Source organism: Ambystoma mexicanum, chromosome 3q (genome assembly GCF_040938575.1).
Source record: "Ambystoma mexicanum isolate Mex_15411 chromosome 3q, UKY_AmexF1_1, whole genome shotgun sequence".
In the NCBI taxonomy this organism is placed as follows: domain Eukaryota; kingdom Metazoa; phylum Chordata; class Amphibia; order Caudata; family Ambystomatidae; genus Ambystoma; species Ambystoma mexicanum.
The window spans coordinates 1,308,090,352-1,308,116,683 of NC_090926.1; the positions used below are offsets into that span (position 1 = coordinate 1,308,090,352).

The 26,332-nt window shown below is 44.0% G+C and overlaps 1 protein-coding gene across 1 annotated transcript in view; it reads left to right on the top strand.

Moving 5' to 3' along the window:
- The first annotated feature begins 277 nt into the window (after nt 1-277).
- The window catches only part of LOC138448121 (vomeronasal type-2 receptor 26-like), a 69,319-nt gene continuing 43,264 nt past the window's right edge, over nt 278-26,332 (top strand). The window contains exon 1 of the mRNA XM_069604670.1: nt 278-407. Coding sequence (XP_069460771.1) covers nt 278-407 — 130 coding nt within the window. The remainder of the gene's footprint in view (nt 408-26,332) is intronic.

The following is a 26,332-nucleotide window of genomic DNA, read 5'->3' on the forward strand; positions in this document are numbered from 1 at the left end:
ATAAGGGCATCACTCTATAACACGTCCCCGAACGGGAGAGTTAGGAGCCTTCAATGGCCAAACGTTGCCACTTACCGTGCAGACCTGGATTGTCATTGGCTTCCTAAGGGGCCAGTGGCTAGGGCTGCCTTCAAGCCTTCACATGCACTGAGCTTTCTTTCAAGTTCATTGAAAAGGCTTGGCTTTCCCATGGCTAGATCAAGAGAATGGTCACACATGTTGCACACGTGCATTCATTTGCTAGTGCCTCTCCAATGTTTGCCATGTTCCTTTGTGAATGCAGGCTCCTCGGTCTGTCTGCAGTGAGAGCTGCCTTCCCGGGTACAGAAAAGCTCCCATGAAGCAGATGCCCACCTGCTGCTTTGACTGTGTGCCATGTGCCGAAGGAGAGTTCTCAAACAGCACTGGTGAGTGAAGCCTTCACAGCTGTTATACTATGCTTGAACTGTGAGTTGATGACTCATACATTATACTCTGTGTAGAGTTATATTAAAGGTTTCCAGGATTGTGAAGGCCCTGTGAACGGGCACCCGCTCTCTGCATGAGATGGAATCACTGACCACTTCCATTCAACTTTCCCTTCTTGCTATCACAAAACCTGGATCTCCCCTCATGACTCTGCTACACTAGCAGCTCTCCACACGGACTCTGCTGCACAAGCAGCTCCCCACACTGGTTCTGCTACACTAGCAGCTCTCCACACTGACTCTGCCACACTAGCAGCTCTCCACACTGGCTCTGCTACACTAGCAGCTCTCCACACTGACTCTGCCACACTAGCAGCTCTCCACACTGGCTCTGCTACACTAGCAGCTCTCCACACTGACTCTGCCACACTAGCAGCTCTCCACACTGGCTCTGCTACACTAGCAGCTCTCCACACTGACTCTGCCACACGAGCAGCTCTCCACACTGACTCTGCTACACTAGCAGCTCTCCACACTGGCTTTTCTACACGAGCAGCTCTCCACACTGACTCTGCTACACTAGCAGCTCTCCACACTGGCTTTTCTACACTAGCAGCTCTCCACACTGACTCTGCTACACTAGCAGATCTCCACACTGACTCTGCTACACTAGGAGCTCTCCACACTTGCTCTGCTACACTAGCAGATCTCCACACTGGCTCTGCTACACTAGCAGCTCTCCACACTGACTCTGCCACACTATCAGCTCTCCACACTGGCTCTGCTACACTAGCAGCTCTCCACACTGACTCTGCCACACTAGCAGCTCTCCACACTGGCTCTGCTACACTAGCAGCTCTCCACACTGACTCTGCCACACTAGCAGCTCTCCACATTGGCTCTGCTACACTAGCAGCTCTCCACACTGACTCTGCCACACGAGCAGCTCTCCACACTGACTCTGCTACACTAGCAGCTCTCCACACTGGCTTTGCTACACTAGCAGCTCTCCACACTGACTCTGCTACACTATCAGCTCTCCACACTGACCCTGTCACACTAGCAGTTCTCCACACTGACTCTGCTACACTAGGAGCTCTCCACACTGGCTCTGCTACACTAGCAGATCTCCACACTGACTCTGCTACACTAGCAGCTCTCCACACTGGCTCTGCTACACTAGCAGCTCTCCACACTGACTCTGCCACACTCGCATATCTCAACACTGACTCTGCCACACTAGCAGATCTCCACACTGACTCTGCTACACTAGGAGCTCTCCACACTGACTCTGCTACACTTGCAGCTCTCCACATGGACTCTGCTGCACAAGCAGCTCTCCACATTGACTGCTGCACTAGCAGCTCTCCACACTGACTCTTCTGCACTAGAAGCTCGCCACACTGACTCTGCTACACTAGCAGCTCCCCACACTGACTCTGCTGCACTAGCAGCTCCCCTCATGACTCTGCTACACTAGCAGCTCTCCACACAGACTCTGCTACACTCGCAGCTCTTCACACTGACTCTGCTACACTAGCAGCTCTCCAAACTGACTCTGCTAAACTCGCAGCTCTCCACACTGACTCTGCTACACTAGCAGTTCTCTAGACTGACTCTGCTGCACCAGCAGCTCTCCACACTGACTCTGCTGCACTAGAAGCTATCTACACTGACTCTGCTGCACTAGCAGCTCCCACACTGGTTCTACTACACTCACAACTCTCCACACTGACTCTGCTGCATTATAAACTGTCCACAGTTACTCTGCTGCACTAGCAGCTCTCAACACATACTCTGCTGCACTAGAAGCTCTCCACACAGACTCTGCTACACTAGCAGCTCCCCACACTGACTCTGCTGCACCAGTAGCTCTCCACACTGACTCTGCTGCACTAGATGCTCTCCACACTGACTCTGCTACACTAGCAGCTCCCCACACTAACTCTGTTGCACCAGCAGCTCTCCACACTGACTCTGCTACACTAGCAGCTCTCCACACTGACTCTGCTACACTAGCAGCTCTCCACACTGACTATGCTGCACTAGCAGCTCCCCTCATGGCTCTGCTGCACTAGCTGCTCTCAACACAGACTCTGCTGCACTAGCAGCTCCCACAGTGGCTCTGCTGCACCAGCAGCTCTCCACAGTGGCTCTGCTGCACTAGCAGCTCTCCACACTGACTCTGCTGCACTAGCAGCTCCCACAGTGACTCTGCTGCCCTAGCAGCTCTCCACAGTGACTCTGCTACACTAGCAGCTCTCCACACTGACTCTGCTGCACCAGCAGCTCTCCATACTGACCCTACTGCACCAGCAGCTCTCCACACTGACTCTGCTACACTTGCAGCTATCCACATTGACTCTGCTACACTATCAGCTCTCCACACTGACTCTGCTGCACTTGCGGCTCTCCACACTGACTCTGCTACACTATAAGCTCTCCACACTGACTCTGATGCACTAGCAGCTCCCCACAGTGACTCTGCTGCACCAGCAGCTCTCCACACTGACTCTGTGTTAGGCAGAATCACATGCAGTACCCTTTCGGAACACTACATGTAATTAGGACTACAAGTGTAAGCACAATTTCAACTTTGGTAGAAGCCTTTGTCCACACTGACTCTGCTACACTAACAGCTCTCCACATGGACTCTGCTGCACAAGCAGCTCTCCACATTGGCTGCTGCACTAGCAGCTCTCCACACTGACTCTGCTGCACTAGAAGCTCGCCACACTGACTCTGCTACACTAGCAGCTCCCCACACTGACTCTTTTGCACTAGCAGCTCCCCTCATGACTCGCTACACTAGCAGCTCTCCACACAGACTCTGCTACTCTCGCAGCTCTTCACACTGACTCTGCTACACTAGCAGCTCTCCAAACTGACTCTGCTAAACTCGCAGCTCTCCACACTGACTCTGCTACACTAGCAGTTCTCCACACTGACTCTGCTGCACCAGCAGCTCTCCACACTGCCTCTGCTGCACTAGAAGCTCTCTACACTGACTCTGCTACACTAGCAGCTCTCCACACTGACTCTGCTACACTAGCAGCTCTCCACACTGACTATGCTGCACTAGCAGCTCCCCTCATGGCTCTGCTGCACTAGCAGCTATCCACACTGACTCTGCTGCACCAGCAGCTCTCCATACTGACCCTACTGCACCAGCAGCTCTCCACACTGACTCTGCTACACTTGCAGCTATCCACACTGACTCTGCTACACTCTCAGCTCTCCACACTGACTCTGCTGCACTTGCGGCTCTCCACACTGACTCTGCTACACTAGAAGCTCTCCACACTGACTCTGATGCACTAGCAGCTCCCCACAGTGACTCTGCTGCACCAGCAGCTCTCCACACTGACTCTGCTACACTAGCAGCTCCCCACACTGACTCTTTTGCACTAGCAGCTCCCCTCATGACTCTGCTACACTAGCAGCTCTCCACACAGACTCTGCTACACTCGCAGCTCTTCACACTGACTCTGCTACACTAGCAGCTCTCCAAACTGACTCTGCTAAACTCGCAGCTCTCCACACTGACTCTGCTACACTAGCAGTTCTCCACACTGACTCTGCTGCACCAGCAGCTCTCCACACTGTCTCTGCTGCACTAGAAGCTCTCCACACTGACTCTGCTACACTAGCAGCTCTCCACACTGACTATGCTGCACTAGCAGCTCCCCTCATGGCTCTGCTGCACTAGCAGCTCTCCACACTGACTCTGCTGCACTAGCAGCTCCCACAGTGGCTCTGCTGCACCAGCAGCTCTCCACAGTGGCTCTGCTGCACTAGCAGCTCTCCACACTGACTCTGCTGCACTAGCAGCTCCCACAGTGACTCTGCTGCACTAGCAGCTCTCCACCATGACTCTGCTACACTAGCAGCTCTCCACACTGACTCTGCTGCACCAGCAGCTCTCCATACTGACCCTCCTGCACCAGCAGCTCTCCACACTGACTCTGCTACACTTGCAGCTATCCACACTGACTCTGCTACACTCTCAGCTCTCCACACTGACTCTGCTGCACTTGCGGCTCTCCACACTGACTCTGCTACACTAGAAGCTCTCCACACTGACTCTGATGCACTAGCAGCTCCCTACAGTGACTCTGCTACACCAGCAGCTCTCCACACTGACTCTGTGTTAGGCAGAATCACATGCAGTACCCTTTCGGAACACTACATGTAATTAGGACTACAAGTGTAAGCACAATTTTAACTTTGGTAGAAGCCTGTGCTACATAGTAAAGTGGTAGCGTTGGCTGAGCAGCCAGACTTATCTCAAGACTTTAAGTGAGCACGGACAGCGTTTGCACAGTACCTTTTTAGTGAAGAAGAGCTGTAGCTGAGGCAGTTGCTACTGGCAGTTCAAGCAGATCTTGCAGTTCCTGAGCCTCAGTCATGGGGACAAGAAGGAGGATGTCGGGAGGTTCCTGTACTGCCAATCAACTAAACACGTCTAAACCGGTCTGTAAAAGATTATATGAACCATCACTGTATTGGCCTCCCTAAATATTGGTCACCCTGAAGAAGTTGCGGTGTAAATCAACTAAACACATCTAAACCGGTCTGTAAAGGAATATATGAACCATCAGTGCATTGGCTTCCCTAAACATTGGTCACCCTGAAGAAGAAGTCTGTAAATCAACTAAACACGTCTAATCCGGAAAGTATATTTGAATGATCAGAGAATTGGCTTCCCTAAATATTGGTCACCCTAAAGAGGGCATGGTGTAAATCAACTAAACACGTCTAAACCGGTCTGTAAAAGAGTATATGAACCATCAGGGAATTGGTTTCCCTAAATATTGGTCACCCTGAAGAAGATGTTGTGTAAATCTACTAAACACGTCTAATCCGTTCTGTAAAAGAATATATGAACGATCAGTGTATTGGCTTCCCTAAATATTGGTCACCCTGAAGATGACGCGGTTTTAATCAACTATACACGTCTAAACCGCTCTGTAAAAGAATATATGAAACATCAGTGAATTGGCTTCCATAAACATTGGTCACCCTGAAGAAGATGTGGTGCAAATCAACTAAACACGTCTAAACCGGTCTGTAAAAGAGTATATGAACCATCAGGGAATTGGCTTCCCTAAATATTGGTCACCCTGAAAAAGATGTGGTGTAAATCAAATAAACAAGTCTATACCGGACTGTAAAAGAATATTTGAATGATCAGGGAATTGGCTTCCCTAAATATTGGTCACCCTGAAGAAGGCGTGGTGTAAATCAATTCAACACGTCTAAACCGGTCTGTAAAAGAATATATGAACCATCAGTGAATTGGCTTCCCTAAATATTGGTCATTCTGAAGAAGACGTGGTGTAAATCAACTAAACCCTTCTAAACCGGTCTGTAAAATAATATATGAACCATCAGTGAATTGGCTTCCCTAAATATTGGTCACCTTGAAGAAGACGTGGTGTAAATCAACTAAACACCTCTAAGCCGGTCTGTACTAATGTTTAAATGAACAACAATAAGCTAGGTAACCTTATGTTAAGGTGGCTGGGATATGCAGACGATACCCTGGTACTAGATTATACACCCAAAGGCTTACAGGCAAAATTAGATGAATTAGAAAAGTTTGCTATAGCAAACAATCTAGTTATTAATATTGGGAAAACTAAAATCATGAGGTTTGAGATGAAACAGCTTAACAAGAAAAGGTATAACAGTGGGTGGTCATAGAATAAACAGCTGATCGAAGTGGTCAATGAATATAAATATTTAGGAGTTATTATGGATAACAAACTCACATGGAAAAAACATTGTTCTGAAACTAAGAGAAAATGCATGATTGCAACAATGCCATTAAGCAAGTTTGTTGGAAGTCAGGGCAGTTTTTCGGTTGAAACGGTTGTCAAATTGTACTCTGCTAAAATCGTCTCCTGATTGATTTATGGAGCTGAAATCTGGGGAAATCAATTTCGAAATGAGCTAGATAAATTCAATGCAAAAATGCTGAGGATACTGATGCGGATGCCTAGAACTCTGCCCTATGCATACATATTTTTGGAATGCGAGTTAACTAGTGTAAGAAGTAGAGTGCAACGTTCAACTGCCCTGGTATATGTTAAATTGACTCAGCTAGCTAATAATATTTTTATGGTGCGAATGATGGAGCAATACAATGTGATTGATACCAAAACTGATTTTGCAATATTAAATAGATGGAAATCAATCTACCTCAAATGGATCAATAATGGGAGCTTTTGCTGGCTACTATATTCTGTGGCCCAGATAAAATGCAAATTGAAAAAACGAATATGTGATATTGATTGAGAACATAGAATAGTGAATCTGGCAACTAAATCCAACAGTGGGGTATTTGTAGATTATTTGGCGATAAGAGAGACTACACCTAACTATCCGCTGGTATTTGTTGTTTAAATTTAATTCTTGCGATGTCATGGATATACTAAGACCAAAGATGGGCATTCCACGAGATACAAGGTTTTGTCGTCTCTGTGGAATAAATACTTTAGAAACGGCCTACCACATAATATGTGAGTGTGAAAGTCTAGACAAACTACGTAGAGAATCTCTGATGGCCTATGATAATTTAATGTATACTTGTAATATGCATACTGTGTGGAGGAACTTATTAGGTGGGAATGACTTGAATTTAATTTTTCATTTGATTACATTTTATGTGATGATTTTAGAAATTTTGAAAGAACTATCAAAAGATATTTTTTTATATTATTATACGAGTGTGGATTTCTATGAAGTGTTTTTTAAGATGGAAATGTTTATGATGTGATGTGCTTAAATATGTAAAATTTTTATTGTTGTATGCATATTATAAATATAAATAAAAATATATGAGCCATCAGTGTATTGGCTGCCCTAAATATTGGTCACGCTGAAGAAGACGTAGGGTAAATCAAATAAACACGTCTAAACCGGTCTGCAAAAGAATATATGAACCATCAGGGAATTGGCTTCCCTAAATATTGGTCACCCTGAAGAAGATGTGGTTTAAATCAACTAAACAAGTCTATACCTGTATGTTAAAGAATACATGAACCGTCAGTGAATTGGCTTCCCTACAACTAAAGACGTCTAAACCGGTCTGTAAAAGGATATATGAACCATCTGTGTATTGGCTTCCCTAAACAATGGTCACCCTGTAGAAGGCGTGGTGTAAATCAACTAAACACATCTAAACCGGTCTGTGAAATAATATATGAACCATCAGTGAATTGGCTTCCCTAAATATTGGTCACCCTGAAGAAGACGTGACGTATAACACGTCTAAACTGATCTATAAAAGAATATATGAAGCATCAGTGAATTGGCTTCCCTAAATATTGGTCACCCTGAAGAAGACGTGGCATATAACATGTCTGAACTGGTCTGTAAAAGGATATATGAACCATCCGTGTATTGGCTTCCCTAAACAATGGTCACCCTGTAGAAGGCGTGGTGTAAATCAACTAAACACATCTAAACCGGTCTGTAAAATAATATATGAACCATCAGTGAATTGGCTTCCCTAAATATTGGTCACGCTGAAGAAGACGTAGGGTAAATCAAATAAACACGTCTAAACCGGTCTGCAAAAGAATATATGAACCATCAGGGAATTGGCTTCCCTAAATATTGGTCACCCTGAAGAAGATGTGGTTTAAATCAACTAAACAAGTCTATACCTGTATGTTAAAGAATACATGAACCGTCAGTGAATTGGCTTCCCTACAACTAAAGACGTCTAAACCGGTCTGTAAAAGGATATATGAACCATCTGTGTATTGGCTTCCCTAAACAATGGTCACCCTGTAGAAGGCGTGGTGTAAATCAACTAAACACATCTAAACCGGTCTGTAAAATAATATATGAACCATCAGTGAATTGGCTTCCCTAAATATTGGTCACCCTGAAGAAGACGTGACGTATAACACGTCTAAACTGATCTATAAAAGAATATATGAAGCATCAGTGAATTGGCTTCCCTAAATATTGGTCACCCTGAAGAAGATGTGGCATATAACATGTCTGAACCGGTCTGTAAAAGGATTTATGAACCATCCGTGTATTGGCTTCCCTAAACAATGGTCACCCTGTAGAAGGCGTGGTGTAAATCAACTAAACACATCTAAACCGGTCTGTAAAATAATATATGAACCATCAGTGAATTGGCTTCCCTAAATATTGGTCACCCTGAAGAAGACGTGACGTATAACACGTCTAAACTGATCTATAAAAGAATATATAAAGCATCAGTGAATTGGCTTCCCTAAATATTGGTCACCCTGAAGAAGACGTGACGTATAACACGTCTAAACTGATCTATAAAAGAATATATGAAGCATCAGTGAATTGGCTTCCCTAAATATTGGTCACCCTGAAGAAGACGTGACGTATAACACGTCTAAACTGGTCTATAAAAGAATATATGAAGCATCAGTGAATTGGCTTCCCTAAATATTGGTCACCCTGAAGAAGACGTGACGTATAACACGTCTAAACTGATCTATAAAAGAATATATGAAGCATCAGTGAATTGGCTTCCCTAAATATTGGTCACCATGAAGAAGACGTGGCATATAACATGTCTGAACCGGTCTGTAAAAGGATATATGAACCATCCGTGTATTGGCTTCCCTAAACAATGGTCACCCTGTAGAAGGCGTGGTGTAAATCAACTAAACACATCTAAACCGGTCTGTAAAATAATATATGAACCATCAGTGAATTGGCTTCCCTAAATATTGGTCACCCTGAAGAAGACGTGACGTATAACACATCTAAACTGATCTATAAAAGAATATATGAAGCATCAGTGAATTGGCTTCCCTAAATATTGGTCACCCTGAAGAAGACGTGACGTATAACACGTCTAAACTGATCTATAAAAGAATATATGAAGCATCAGTGAATTGGCTTCCCTAAATATTGGTCACCCTGAAGAAGACGTGGCATATAACATGTCTGAACCGGTCTGTAAAAGGATATATGAACCATCAGTAAATTGGCTTCCCTAAATATTGGTCACTCTGAAGAAGAGGTGGTGTAAATCAACTAAACACGTCTAAACCAGACTGTAAAAGAATATATGAACCATCCGTGTATTTGCTTTCCCTAAATATTGATCTCCCTGAAGAAGACGTTGTGTAAATCAACTAAACACATCTAAACTGGTCTGTAAAGAATATATAGTGTATTTGCTTCCCTAAATATTAGTCACACTGAAGAAGATGTTGTGTTAATCAACGAAGCACTTCCGGCCGGTTGGTGTTTTCTGTCCAAAATCATGGTATCAAGAATTTGCACCTTTATTGTAAGGTGGCTGGATTGTGGCTGCACAAACTAATGAAATAATTTTTGTAATTATTTACATCAATATTTTGTATTATTTGTATAGATTTGATCAGAATTGGTTGTTATGTTCTTGTGTAAAGTTCTATGAAATTAACATTGTATATATAAAATGGGGGTATAACTTTGGATATGCATGAAAAACGTTCTGAAATGTGGATCGTGTGTGTCTATATATATGTTAGTGATATTCTGTTATACATTCTTTCCTAATAGCAAGAACTAATGGACTGTTAGTCACAAAATTGAGAGATTAACTTTCAAAAACAATAAATTAAATAATAAATGTTTTGATGTATCCCACACGAACAACATTCCATTCAGTTAATATATGTAGGTAAAGGGACACATGTTGTTCTGAACATAGGTTTGAGAAGGAACACATTTATAATCATTCGATTTGGCACATACCCATCAGATACTGGGGGAGGCATATCGACAATATATTTGTTATATGACAATTCAATTTGAAAGAGCTTCATCTGCTTTCTACCTATATTAACCAAATAGATGAAGGCATACAGTGTTTAATGGTGGTGGGTGTCCATAGAGTTAATTATATGGATGTTATAGTTGAATTGCAACCTCACGGATGTGTTACACATTTTTCCTAAACCAACAGACTGCAATAATCTGCTACGTAGAATCAGTTTCCATCCTCCCAACACACTTAGAAGCCGGCTGTATAGTCAACTACTAAGAGTTAAGAGAATACTACTCGAGCAGATGAATGTTCAAGACAATTAGATGAGATGAGTCTATTGCATACGGTGTCCATGTGGGATTTATTATAGGGGGAACCAGTAGAAAAGCAAAACTATGTTGGATGAACATCGTTCAAATTTGTGGACAAGAAACCGGAAGTCATCTGTTAGAAGTTTCTTTGGCACAGGGACACCAGATGGTACAATGAGATTTCATATTTTTTAAGTGTTGAAACCAGGACCTCGAGGGACGGATATGACAGCTCTACTGACTCAAAGGGAAGGTGTTTTGATTGCCAAACTGAATATAGTCATACCGGGAGGCGTGAATACTGTCATTTCAATTGCCTTTGTAACAGTCAGGTTATTGGCTGTAGGATAGTACTGGTTACATCATGCCAGCAACACGAGCGACAATATCCGATGGACTAACCACTGATGAAATAGGTGATCAGGTGACAAAAGCGTGTGTCATCCCTTCTGGTTTATGGATTCACTTTCAGTCTGGAACTTCACTGCCAGAGGACATCTTGGATTGGTGACATCACTTCCAGTGTCCATTTTGGATTGGGGACATCACTTCCTGTGGCCATATTGAATCAGTTACATAACTTCCAATGGCCGTCTTGGATCAAACGCATCTTTATCTGAAGGCCACAAGAGGCTCATCTGGGAACACCAATCAGAAAGAAATCGCCTCCACCCAGCAACACCAGAGACAATAAAAGAGAGACCAACCACAGATGTACTAGGCGATCAGGTGACAATAGTGTGTCTCATCCCTTCTGAACTCTCTAGATGCATCCAGCCTAGGGTGTCCCAGTTAAGGGTAGAACAGTGAAGGGTAGAGAAAAGCTGCGGACCATCCTATTTGCTTCTTAGCCTATGAGCCCTTGCTTGTGCCTTTCTCCCTGTTGCACCTGTGAGTACCTCTAGCATTCTAATTACTGTACTGTCTCGCCACACAGTACTGCTCACCTACAGTGCATTCACTCCTGCTCCTCCTACTCACCTCTCCCTATGCTTTCCCCAATCACGCTACAATGTCCTCCTTTCCTATCCCTATTATAAAACTCATAGCTCAAAACTCCCACTACTCCAAGTCTGTTCCACCTCCTTCCAACACACAAAGCTATGATGAGCTAACCATACCACCTCTAACACCCATCCATCTCTCCTCTCTTCCTCTGGCCTCAACATCTCTGCTCTTCCTTACCTTATCAACTGAACATTGCACTCTGTAATGCTTGTATGCAACAATACTTTCTTTATCACTGACTACTTTCACTCCAACTCTCCTTCCCTATACCTTCTTGCTATCACTGAAACCTGGATTTTCCATCACTCTGGTGGCACTACACAACTTCAAACTATCCTCTATTCGCTTGCCTCGACTGATTGGCAGAGGTGGTGGCCTCGGATACCTACTCTCTTCCTACCTCAATACCTCACAAATCTCCAGTGCCACATCCTCTCCTACCTCATTTAAACTCACCATCTCTACTATTGCTCCGCCTCACTCGCATCACATCCTCTCCATCTATCTCCCTTCTGGTGCCTCTGGTGCCTCGGGGCAACTCATTGATTCTCTTTCCACTAAAAAGGACCTCATTCTCTTGGGTGACTTTAGCCTTCTCTCTACCACTTCTAAGAAATCTGAACCCCAGAGGGGTAACTATGTGTGCCTCGTATTCATCTCCACCTCCCACTCAGCCACTAATACTACTGTCACATCATACATATCTTATCACTGAATCGTTTCCAGCACCAACTCCTTCCCACCCTCTGGCCTTTCCTCACCACTTGCATCACCTTTTACTAAAAGGAAATATAAACCTTCTGCAATTCCCCCCTTTCTCTCTGGACCACAGTTCTCACTCTCCTACTTAGCATCGGATGCCTCTCCTACCAACACTGCCTTCTCCAGCTTCCAATACATACTATATGGCTCATTCTCCTCTCACTTCCCACGGCTTAATTTTACCCCTAAGTCTCAGCATCCTCAGCCTTGAGTCAACCTTTCATATGCTCTCTCCGCACAGACATGTGTCGGCTGCTGCACAAATGGAGGCATATCCACTCGCATGAGCACCTGCAACTCTAACTCCTTGCCCTGAACTCTCTCAAGTCTTCTAACTATAGAGTGAAAAGACGATTCTACCTAATGCTCATTTATTCTCACTCCAACCATCCTCGTTGGCTACAGGACACTCTAAACACACTCCTCACTCCTCTTAAGTCTATGACTATCAAGTCACTCTCACAGCTAATGATCTCACTGAATACTTTGTTGCAAACATTTCCAAAATTAGAGACTCTCTCCTGACCTTCCTCACACTCCCTCCTCCTACATTTTACACTCCAGCTACTCTAACATTATCCTCTGCCTCTGTCTCCCACTTTAGTCACACTAATACGGACAAAGTGCTATCTCTACTGATGAAGGCTAGCCCCTCGTGTGCCCCATTAGAAACTTGTGCTCCTCAGCTAGCCAAGACTATGGCCCCTTTAGGTACCCCTCACCTAGTTGAACACTTCAAACTGTCCATCGACTTTGCTTTCTTTCCCTGTTTTCAAAATAGGCATGGTTATCCTGCTTCTAAAAAAGCAAGGGGCTTACCTGAACTTACTGGCTAACTTTTGCACTGTGTCTCTCCTTCCGCACTACTCAACCGTTTTACCAATTTCTTAGACATCCACAACCTTTGAAATTCCATGGAAAATGCTCTCATGTGCCCAACCTATCCTCTATCCTAATTCTCCTTCACCTGTCTGCTGCCACTGTGATCTATGTATTACTCTCTTTCATCTTGAGATTCGCGATCAAGCCCTTGCCTGGACAGAATCCTACCTTGCACCTCACCAATTCTCTCTGTCCTGGACCAACAACACCACTCTACTCACTCCTCTGTTGGTGTTGCACAAGGCTCTGCCTTGGGTCTGCTCCTCTTTACACTCTACACCTCTGCTCTTGGGGCACTAATCTCCTCCTTTGGATTATCGTACCAACTCTTCATGGATGACACCAAAGTATTCTTCTCTTTTCCTGAACTCTCTTCTGATCTCTCTATTGAAATTTAAAACTGTCTATGCTATTAAATATTGGATGGCTATGCACTCTCTGAGGTTACACTCTACCAAAACAGAGCTGCTCTACTTCCTTGCCAAAAACTCTCTCTCATCTCTTCCTCTGTCTATCCAGTTCCCACCTGACACTCTCCACTACTGTTCTTCTATTACAAACTTCAGCATCACATATGCCCCATCTCACACCTTCTCTACTTTCATCTCCAAAACTGGAACAGCAGCTCTCACCAACCTCCTAAATATTAGGCAAATCAGGCACCTCCTTTTCAACACTGCCAAGCATCTCTTAACCACTTGTGTCTTCTCTAAATTGGAATACTGGGCCATCAATCTCTTTGATCTCCCCAACTATGGCCTCCAGACAAGATCATTAACTTCATTACCAGGAATCACTCTGAACTCCTGCACTTCACACCTACTTCCTCGTACCGTCACCAGGCTGGATGGCTGATGATGCAAAACAGGACCAGGTGTACATTTCTTCTCCTGGTTCTCAAATCTATCCATGGTAAGACACCACAGTATCTCTCTGCCTCTATACAAGGATTCTCGTAATCTCTGCTCTGCTCCTCGACCACCCCTTTGGCTCCTCGCCCTCCCTCTGCTTGCTGTCACTTCAGCTCTTTCTCTCTTTTTGCTCCACCTGAATGGGATTCTCTTCTCCCGGACACCCGAGAAACAGTCCACATGGATTTTTTCAAAAACAAAACTAAAAACCTACCTCCTCCGAGTTACCCTATTAACCGACCTGTCATCTGCCTGCTAGCTAACATTTTTCCGTGCCTCTAAGCTACCTCTGCCCCTCACTTGCTCTGTCTCCATACTGCCTACCTGCACTTAAACATGTCCAATGTTGGGGGCCCTTAAACTATGTGTGTCCACTTATGGATTGTCCCCAGTGACTGTTCCACCTACTCCCCTCCACAACCTGGTCAGAATGTCCCTCAAATCTAATTTCTTATCTATTGTACATGCTTTTGTGATCAAAAGAGCATTGTTCCTCCTGTATATAGATCATAATAAAATAAATAAAATACAAAAATACAATAAATCTACCACTTTCGCATGCTGTTTATTATTTTGCATTATTGAAAGCACTGCCTCTAGTTCCTGAAATAGGAACATTGTGTTGACTATATGTGGAATCTGCTTCATAACATGCTTACTTTGGTTATTTTCTTATTTTGTTCTCACTGTGCTCCATGATGTTTGTGTGAGAGATATTTCTACTTTTTGCTGTTCCTGCTATTGTTTTTTTTATTTTTTTTTATTTGTATATGGCTCTGTTAGAAAAATAAGAGGGCCTTTACAAAATATAAACAACACATAAACTTACAATATACATCATAAAACATAAAAACATCCTTTCATATAACAAATGAATAAAGAGTAAAGACATGTAATAACAAATAACTGTTTTGTTTAAATAAAAGAAGGATGCCAAAGATAACAAAGATTTAAAAAAATTAATATAAAAGTCAATGGAAAAGGAATAAAGGGAAATGGCATCATTGTACATGTCAATATTGATAATGTTAGAATCAGTGTACATTTTTAATTCTTTCTCTATCAGATCACAAAATCGCACTAAAGCATAAATAAGCGGTTTGTGATTGCCTTGCATCATTCGAGCCCATAGAAAGGGTATAGAGTCAGTATAATTAATATTTACAAAATCTGAAAGAAGAACCGTTCTTTGATCTTTGAAGTGAGGACAATATAGAATCAAATGCTGGAGTGCTTCTGTTGTTTCATCACAAGTGGGAAATCTACAGGACTTATTTCCACTATGCATCTTGGTACCAGCCCAGTTTGCGGTTCGTTCTTTGGTATAAAGCAAATTAAATTTAAATCGTATAAAAGCATCATGGACATGGTTACATGGAAATAGGTTGATATAATCATATCGCGGTAAACGTTTCTTTATGAAACGATGGTATTCTGTGTAGAGTTTGTATGATCCAATCTGATCAATAGTTGTCAGCCAGTCCAACTCAAATAATTTTTTTTTAGCAAAGGCAGGTCTAATATGGACATCTTCTATAGTGTTCCTGACATCATTCAAGATGTCGTGTATTCTAGACGAATATTGAGTCATGGCGGGCGTGGGTCTAACTTCAATGGATTGCTTCATATCAATATACAGAGAATTTGGTTTAGGGTAAATACTATTTGCATAATTTGACAGAAGCCGCCATTTCCAACGAGTCGATAAGGCAATGAGACTTAACTCATGCCTTAAAACTGAGTTGGGTAAGGACATTGGAAGATGCATAGCCCACTTCAGTATTGACCCTTGTATTTGGTCTAAAATAGTTCCCATATCATTTAGACAGATGCCCAATGAATAAAGCAAGACACTTTCAATTTTCAAGAAATTCAATGAGTGGAGTTAATGAGAACTTATTTCGAAAATATGATTTTTAATTGCGAAACCAATGGGCGAATCTTCAAATTGAGTAACCCAGTCCACATTTTAGTAGAATTTTTTTCTGTTAAATAATACCCTACATAAATGGTATCAGTGATTGAGGGAATACTAGTTTGCATAATATGCCATTTGGCATTTCCAGTGTTTTTATGGACGCCAAATTTCATTACTGCGGTTTTAGCAGGATTGGGAGATAAATTATGAGATATGGCAAATTCCTCAAAAAGGTGTAATTTAGCTGGCAGGCCGCCTGGGGTTGGATCAAAGAGGATGATGTCATCCGCAAAGGCGAGCCATTTTAAGCGCATAAGGCCTATTTTTACAGAGAAGAGATTTCTCTCATCCCATCCTTTTCCAAGATCTGCAAGATATAAGTTGAAAAAGGTGGCAGCTAAATTGCAACCCTGTTTTAGGCCAATTTCTGTGCTGATTGGTTTAGTAGTCCGACCTTCAGAAGTGAGTTTAATTTTGTAGGAAGTAGCGGTATGGAGGGTTATAAACCAATAAATTAGCACTAACGGTATACCCATTTCCCTTAATTTGCCCCATAACAGGTTCCTAATCACTGTATCGAAAGCAGAAGTCATATCAATGAGCGCAATATAGACAGGATTAGTAGATTTTTGCTTTGCTCCAACGATAGTAAATGCCCTTATCATGGCATTGAGAGAAGTACTCATCCCATTTCTAAAGCCAGTTTGGCAAATAGAATAAAGCTCATGAAGCTCAATGAATTTTACAAGGTCATAAAGAAGAAGTGTCGCAAATAATTTCGCTTCTGTATTAATTAAAGCGATAGGCCTGTAATTCTGAGGCTGGGAAGGATCCACTTTTTTAAAGATCGGTATGATATTAGCCGAAAGCCAAGAGCCCGGGATAATGCCTGAGTTGTGAATAGACTGGTACTTGGTGTACAAAATCGTAGCCCATAAATCCGGATCGGTTTTATATAGACATGGGGGAAAACCATCCGGGCCCGCTGATTTAGAATATTTAAGTTTAGAGATGGCCCATTTAATATCAGCGATCAACCATTTTAGATGTTGAAGGTTTTGGTAACTCGGCAATATGAAAGTCATATTTCTAAACTGTTCGGGCATCTGAAACTTGTGAGTAATATAAGTTTGCCATGTCAACTCAGAAATAGCATCCATTTGTAGAGACAGATCTTGTCTCTGATCATTTTTGAGGGTTCGCCAGATCGCCCGAGTATCATGAGTAATAATGGCTCTAATAAGATTACAGTTAATTTCGTTGTATCTTAGTAATCGTATATGTTTCAGTTTTTGCTTATGAGAAGCAATGATACTTTTCCGCTGCAATAAAAGTGCTTCATATGATAACCTATGATCTTTTGCTAAAGCTCTGAGGGCTTTATTTCTTTCCCACTTCTGAACTTTACACAGAGGATCAAATGAGTGTTGATGTGTTATAGCACTTTCTTTAGTTTTACTGAAATACAATAGAGCCATCTTAATTACTTCATCATAAATTGACTCTATTACGTGAATAGAAGATTCATCAAGAATAGAGCGATTGGCAATAGCCGTTGTTACATATTGCACAAATCGGGCACAAGTCGCTGAACTCCATTTTATGGAACGATAAGGGCGATCAATTTCACATAACGTGGTTGATAAATCAACCGCAAGAAAAGGGCAGTTCAATTTCAATTTACCAAAAATTTGAGCGTGGTCTCCAAAGGGCAATGGTGTAATTATTAACGGGAGAGATATTCGGAGTAAATTTTGAGTTACAAATATAAAATCAATAGTTGAAACTTTAGAGTCTCTGGACCAAGTGGTCCAGAGTAATGTATCAGTAGGTATAATAATATCAAGATCCCAATCTCTCAGAAAAGTTCTCCATATGGTTCCTCTCTTTATTGATAAACTATTGCATTTTGAGCCTTTGCGCTCGGCAGATGACCTGCAGTCACAATTGAAATCACCACAAAAAATAATTTCCGTATTTCTGAATTCAGAAGTTACATGTTCAAGACAATTCTCAACTGAGTTAATCATTTCATCTATAGAGACAAAGGCTGAATTCCAGTACATAATAATTAAAATTAAATGATTAAACTGATCAAAGTTTGTCCTTAAAAGAACAGCAACCAAATTATGTGCTTTCCAAACAATATTAGAACCAAGCCCTAGAGCATTATCCACTGCTATCAAAATGCCTCCAGACAGACGACCAGCAGAGGATCGAGTAGCCGGAATGCAATGGGTGGTATAATCTGACAATGTTAAAGTAGTAATTTTCATCGTTTCTTGGATCATAATGATCGAAGGACGATGAGCACCATCAATCATTGCGTGCCTTTTCAAAAGATTGTGATAGCCACATGAATTCCAATATAGAAAGGTTAGGCCGGAGTTCCATACCGGCTACGATGAAGAATGCGCTTCATTAGATTTAAGGATGGAATTAAACATAGGGGCTAACCACGGTATACCCCGTAAACTACCCACTTTAGTAAGTAAGTCACTGATGGCTCCACTTTCCTCTCCGTTAGTATCAAGAATTGAATCTTGATCGGGTATTAAGGAATGTTTATGCTGAACAAATTCAAATGCTTCTTGTTCATTTTCCATTGGGATTAAGGTCAAGCCTTCATCATTTATACTTGCACTGTTTAACCATAGATATTTCAAAATGGAACCCTAGGATAGATGACACGCCGCACAATAGTTATTTTCCGAAGCCAAGGATACCCTTAGTATGTCCTCAGATTTAAACATCCGTAGCTGCGGAATACGACTAAACAGCGTTAGAAGAAAAGATCGATTAATACGATTATCCCCAAGGAGGTCGGCCTTTCCTTCAAACCCCACAAGGTAATGCTTTTCCCCAATGGTTTTAGCTACTTTGTGGGATGGATGATCAAATGTTTTGGTGTGCGGATCAGTGAAAGTATTAGCAAAAGACACTGATTTATGTTGGTTAGGCGAAATTGAGTTTATTAGTTCATTAGCTACAAGAGAACAATTAGGTACCTCGTTGGGTTCCTTCCTTAGAGTAACCAGGGTGGTTTGATACTTTGGCAAAGCGGGAAAGTTAGATTCTGGAACTGATCTATGCAGTGCTGGACCGTGTACCATAATACAGTTACGTTCAAATACTGGTTGTACATTATGAGAATCATGATCAGGTTTTGCGATCAGAGAAGGTACACTTGTGGACAATGACATAGTAGAATTTACTTTACCCTGCCCATTAACCACTATCACTGGTCTATCGGAGTTAGAGGGATCAATGTTATTGGTGTCAATGCTAAGACTATTTAATATAATAGGAGTTTTAAATGAAGATAGAGAAGGACCATTGTCAACAACAGAATCGGACATGACGGAAGTGGTTGTGCAACCACTGATGTGGGTACCAAGGAATGGGTGATATGATGGTTTGCCAAGGTCTTTGAGTCTGTCACGTTATGACAATCAGAAACACCCATGCCAATAGAAGTAACAGTGGGGTTCAAAGCACAAACTTCACTATAAGTTCTAGGTGTGGTACCAGAAGTGTTGCATGCAGTATCATGGTGGCGAGTAGTACATACTGGGAAATATTTGGCTAAATCAAATCTAACGCCAGGCAGTTGAACAGACATAACTACATTTTGTAAGTCCACATCTGTTACATCATTTTTTAATGACACATTGTTTTTTTAATTTTTCCGTTTAGATAGAAGTGAAGGTATGGTACTCTCAACATGGCCCATTGTAGGATCTTTAATCTCAGTATTCATAGCTGAGATCGCTTTCAATGAGGTTATGTTGATGGCTGAGGACTGTATCATGACGTTATTGGTAGCATTGTTACATGGTGGCAATAATGAATTTATAGGCAATTTTAGGGCATCTTGCCTTTCCTTAGAGAGTTGGTGGACATCAATAGAGTCAGCCTCTATCAGAGAGTCGTGAGTAGTACATGGAATTACGCTAGAAAAATCACTTTGAAATTTGGAATTTTTAATCAGTGCATCTTTTCTTCTTTTGGCATACCTTCTTTGAGCCTTTTGGTGAAGTCTTTTGGCTCTTCGAGACATAAAGACAGAAGGACCTGGTGGCGGAGATAGTTCTGGTGCATCTTTAACCATTTGTTCCAGAACATTAAGCAACTGGGAGGGACTGTCAGGGCCATCTTGAGCATGAGAAGGGCTAGGAATGTGTAAAGCTATAATCGCATTCATTTTCTCAATGGCTAGTTTTAATTCAGGTTGGACATTTTGACAAGAGCAAATAGAATGGTTCAGCACAACGTGTGGTGAACTTGGAAAAGAAAGGGAAACGGATTCCGAGCTACATAAGGGTGGCAACATTTTTCAAGTAAGGGGTGTGAACAATAGGAGCGGCTTTGAGATCTTTTAAAGTTTCAGCTGCTATAATAAAGCCCTCAATTCGATCCATCTTAGATGACATGATTGCAAGCATAGATTTAATCTCTTTCAATTCAAGATGGGTTAAATCGTGGCCCTTATCAAGCAGATCAAGAATTCGTATGATAACAGGAAAAGAATTTGGGGAATATGGATGGGACTCGCCTCCGAAGACGGAGAGAGGTGAGAGGATATGATAGTATTCACTTCAGATTCCTTTGGAAAAATAGTTTGAACTAAAAGTGGTGCATTACTTGTAGTGTAATTATTTTCAGGGCTCATGCTCAAAAAACCTTTAGAATGCAGGGACACAGGTGACTGTAGTAGTAGATGCTTTTGTACTGAGTTACAAACAATTGGAGTCAAGGTGCCAATGGAACGGCAAACCGCCTTATCCAAAGCCTCCATTTTCTCAATTGTTGCAGCTAAGTGCTCATTACTCCTTTCGTAAGCCAGAGGTGAAACCAAACAGCTTCGGAAATCAGCTATGGCCTTTCGAACCTCCGGACTAATGGAGGGGTCGGCAGCACCGGAGATAAGCGGTGCTAATGATAAAGAGGACTGAACAGAAGGAAAAGAGTCTTGCCTATATTTTTTAGCAATATCTGGCGATAAAGAGGGCTCAATTAAAGCAGGTAGGTCTGCTTTGGTAGGGGTCACATGATGAGCAGTCAGAGCTGCCAATTCCTTGTGTGCCGAAATTCCAGGCCCTGTAGACAGATCGATTTTACTAACAACAAGTGAATTGGGGGTGATCAAGTTACCCTTTAAACTTCTTAAACCATTCGCCATTACAATGTATGTAGATCTCTCAGACTGTCTGCCTTTCAGTGAGAGCAGCAAGCAGCACTTTTGGGAGCGCGTGCTATGAATTAGTTCCTTACCAATATTTAGCCGCCTCCAGCCGCACAGCAGACAACAGCTCGCCCTTTTCACCACTCGGGCTTCTCGCCGCAAGGGTCGAGCTGTTCTGGTTTTAAGGCTGCAGCAGGAGGAGTGGCTTCGAAAAATCACGTGACTCGGGTCACGTGCTGCAGGGAAATGTCGCTCACTTCGAACTGCTCTCAGCTGAGCTGAGAGTCTTACGCGAATCGGAGCGGATAGAATGTTTTCAATATAATCCTCCTCCTGGCAGCAAGGTAATATTTCCAAGTATTTCCAAGTTCTTCATGTAAGAAAAGTCAGTTCACGTAAGGCAGCCGCACAGCAGACAACAGCTCGCCCTTTTCACCACTCGGGCTTCTCGTTCATATTGTTCATATGGTGTCAGGTATACTATTTAGAAGATGGGCTATCTATCCACTGCATATGCCCAAGTGTAAGTGTGATACTCTGCAGGCAGCCCACTCTGGGAGTCTATACAGTGATTACTGGCAGGAGCTGGCACACTATGTATCCACTGCATATGCCCAAGTGTAAGTGTGATACTCTGCAGGCAGCCCACTCTGGGAGTCTATACAGTGATTACCGGCAGGAGCTGGGGATCTATCTATCCACTGCATATGCCCAAGTGTAAGTGTGATACTCTGCAGGCAGCCCACTCTGGGAGTCTATACAGTGATTACCGGCAGGAGCTGGTGCTCTATCTATCCACTGCATATGCCCAAGTGTAACTGTGATACTCTGCAGGCAGCCCACTCTGGGAGTCTATACAGTGATTACTGGCAGGAGCTGGGGCTCTATCTATCCACTGCATATGCCTAAGTGTAGGTGTGATACTCTGCAGGCAGCCCACTCTGGGAGTCTATACAGTGATTACTGGCAGGAGCTGGGGCTCTATCTATCCACTGCATATGCCTAAGTGTAAGTGTGATACTCTGCAGGCAGCCCACTCTGGGAGTCTATACAGTGATTACTGGCAGGAGCTGGTGCTCTATCTATCCACTGCATATGCCCAAGTGTAAGTGTGATACTCTGCAGGCAGCCCACTCTGGGAGTCTATACAATGATTAATGGCAGGAGCTGGTGCGCTATCTATGCACTGCATATGCCCAAGTGTAAGTGTGATACTCTGCAGGCAGCCCACTCTGGGAGTCTATACAGTGATTACTGGCAGGAGCTGGGGCTCAATCTATCCACTGCATATGCCTAAGCGTAAGTGTGATACTCTACAGGCAGCCCACTCTGGGAGTCTATACAGTGATTACTGGCAGGAGCTGGTGCTCTATCTATCCACTGCATATGCCCAAGCATAAGTGTGATACTCTGCAGGCAGCCCACTCTGGGAGTCTATACAGTGATTACTGGCAGGAGCTGGGGCTCTATCTATCCACTGCATATGCCTAAGTGTAGGTGTGATACTCTGCAGGCAGCCCACTCTGGGAGTCTATACAGTGATTACTGGCAGGAGCTGGGGCTCTATCTATCCACTGCATATGCCTAAGTGTAAGTGTGATACTCTGCAGGCAGCCCACTCTGGGAGTCTATACAGTGATTACTGGCAGGAGCTGGTGCTCTATCTATCCACTGCATATGCCCAAGTGTAAGTGTGATACTCTGCAGGCAGCCCACTCTGGGAGTCTATACAATGATTAATGGCAGGAGCTGGTGCGCTATCTATGCACTGCATATGCCCAAGTGTAAGTGTGGTACTCTGCAGGCAGCCCACTCTGGGAGTCTATACAGTGATTACTGGCAGGAGCTGGGGCTCTATCTATCCACTGCATATGCCTAAGCGTAAGTGTGATACTCTACAGGCAGCCCACTCTGGGAGTCTATACAGTGATTACTGGCAGGAGCTGGTGCTCTATCTATCCACTGCATATGCCCAAGTGTAAGTGTGATATTCTGCAGGCAGCCCACTCTGGGAGTCTATACAGTGATTACTGGCAGGAGCTGGGGCTCTATCTATCCACTGCATATGACCAAGTGTAAGTGTGATACTCTGCAGGCAGCCCACTCTGAGAGTCTATACAGTGATTACTGGCAGGAGCTGGGGCTCTATCTATCCACTGCATATGCCTAAGTGTAAGTGTGATACTCTGCAGGCAGCCCACTCTGGGAGTCTATACAGTGATTACTGGCAGGAGCTGGTGCTCTATCTATCCACTGCATATGCCTAAGTGTAAGTGTGATACTCTGCAGGCAGCCCACTCTGGGAGTCTATACAGTGATTACTGGCAGGAGCTGGCACACTATCTATCTACTGCATATGCCCAGGTGTAAGTGTGATACTCTGCAGGCAGCCCACTCTGAGAGTCTATACAGTGATTACTGGCAGGAGCTGGGGCTCTATCTATCCACTGCATATGCCCAAGTGTAAGTGTGATACTCTGCAGGCAGCCCACTCTGAGAGTCTATACAGTGATTACTGGCAGGAGCTGGCACACTATCTATCTACTGCATATGCCCAAGTGTGAGTGTGATACTCTGCAGGCAGCCCACTCTGAGAGTCTATACAGTGATTACTGGCAGGAGCTGGGGCTCTATCTATCCACTGCATATGCCCAAGTGTAAGTGTGATACTCTGCAGGCAGCCCACTCTGGGAGTCTATACAGTGATTACTGGCAGGAGCTGGGGCTCTATCTATCCACTGCATATGCCCAAGTGTAAGTGTGATACTTTGCAGGCAGCCCACTCTGGGAGTCTATACAGTGATTACTGGCAGGAGCTGGTGCTCTATCTATCCACTGCATATGCCCAAGTGTAAGTGTGATACTCTGCAGGCAGCCCACTCTGGGAGTCTATACAGTGATTACTGGCAGGAGCTGGCACACTATGTATCCACTGCATATGCCCAAGTGTAAGTGTGATACTCTGCAGGCAGCCCACTCTGGGAGTCTATACAGTGATTACCGGCAGGAGCTGGGGCTCTATCTATCCACTGCATATGCCCAAGTGTAAGTGTGATACTCTGCAGGCAGCCCACTCTGGGAGTCTATACAGTGATTACCGGCAGGAGCTGGTGCTCTATCTATCCACTGCATATGCCCAAGTGTAACTGTGATACTCTGCAGGCAGCCCACTCTGGGAGTCTATACAGTGATTACTGGCAGGAGCTGGGGCTCTATCTATCCACTGCATATGCCTAAGTGTAGGTGTGATACTCTGCAGGCAGCCCACTCTGGGAGTCTATACAGTGATTACTGGCAGGAGCTGGGGCTCTATCTATCCACTGCATATGCCTAAGTGTAAGTGTGATACTCTGCAGGCAGCCCACTCTGGGAGTCTATACAGTGATTACTGGCAGGAGCTGGTGCTCTATCTATCCACTGCATATGCCCAAGTGTAAGTGTGATACTCTGCAGGCAGCCCACTCTGGGAGTCTATACAATGATTAATGGCAGGAGCTGGTGCGCTATCTATGCACTGCATATGCCCAAGTGTAAGTGTGATACTCTGCAGACAGCCCACTCTGGGAGTCTATACAGTGATTACTGGCAGGAGCTGGGGCTCAATCTATCCACTGCATATGCCTAAGCGTAAGTGTGATACTCTACAGGCAGCCCACTCTGGGAGTCTATACAGTGATTACTGGCAGGAGCTGGGGCTCTATCTATCCACTGCATATGACCAAGTGTAAGTGTGATACTCTGCAGGCAGCCCACTCTGAGAGTCTATACAGTGATTACTGGCAGGAGCTGGGGCTCTATCTATCCACTGCATATGCCTAAGTGTAAGTGTGATACTCTGCAGGCAGCCCACTCTGGGAGTCTATACAGTGATTACTGGCAGGAGCTGGTGCTCTATCTATCCACTGCATATGCCTAAGTGTAAGTGTGATACTCTGCAGGCAGCCCACTCTGGGAGTCTATACAGTGATTACTGGCAGGAGCTGGCACACTATCTATCTACTGCATATGCCCAGGTGTAAGTGTGATACTCTGCAGGCAGCCCACTCTGAGAGTCTATACAGTGATTACTGGCAGGAGCTGGGGCTCTATCTATCCACTGCATATGCCCAAGTGTAAGTGTGATACTCTGCAGGCAGCCCACTCTGAGAGTCTATACAGTGATTACTGGCAGGAGCTGGCACACTATCTATCTACTGCATATGCCCAAGTGTAAGTGTGATACTCTGCAGGCAGCCCACTCTGAGAGTCTATACAGTGATTACTGGCAGGAGCTGGGGCTCTATCTATCCACTGCATATGCCCAAGTGTAAGTGTGATACTCTGCAGGCAGCCCACTCTGGGAGTCTATACAGTGATTACTGGCAGGAGCTGGGGCTCTATCTATCCACTGCATATGCCCAAGTGTAAGTGTGATACTCTGCAGGCAGCCCACTCTGGGAGTCTATACAGTGATTACTGGCAGGAGCTGGTGCTCTATCTATCCACTGCATATGCCCAAGTGTAAGTGTGATACTCTGCAGGCAGCCCACTCTGGGAGTCTATACAGTGATTACTGGCAGGAGCTGGTGCTCTATCTATCCACTGCATATGCCCAAGTGTAAGTGTGATACTCTGCAGGCAGCCCACTCTGGGAGTCTATACAATGATTAATGGCAGGAGCTGGTGCGCTATCTATGCACTGCATATGCCCAAGTGTAAGTGTGATACTCTGCAGGCAGCCCACTCTGGGAGTCTATACAGTGATTACTGGCAGGAGCTGGGGCTCAATCTATCCACTGCATATGCCTAAGCGTAAGTGTGATACTCTACAGGCAGCCCACTCTGGGAGTCTATACAGTGATTACTGGCAGGAGCTGGTGCTCTATCTATCCACTGCATATGCCCAAGCATAAGTGTGATACTCTGCAGGCAGCCCACTCTGGGAGTCTATACAGTGATTACTGGCAGGAGCTGGGGCTCTATCTATCCACTGCATATGCCTAAGTGTAGGTGTGATACTCTGCAGGCAGCCCACTCTGGGAGTCTATACAGTGATTACTGGCAGGAGCTGGGGCTCTATCTATCCACTGCATATGCCTAAGTGTAAGTGTGATACTCTGCAGGCAGCCCACTCTGGGAGTCTATACAGTGATTACTGGCAGGAGCTGGTGCTCTATCTATCCACTGCATATGCCCAAGTGTAAGT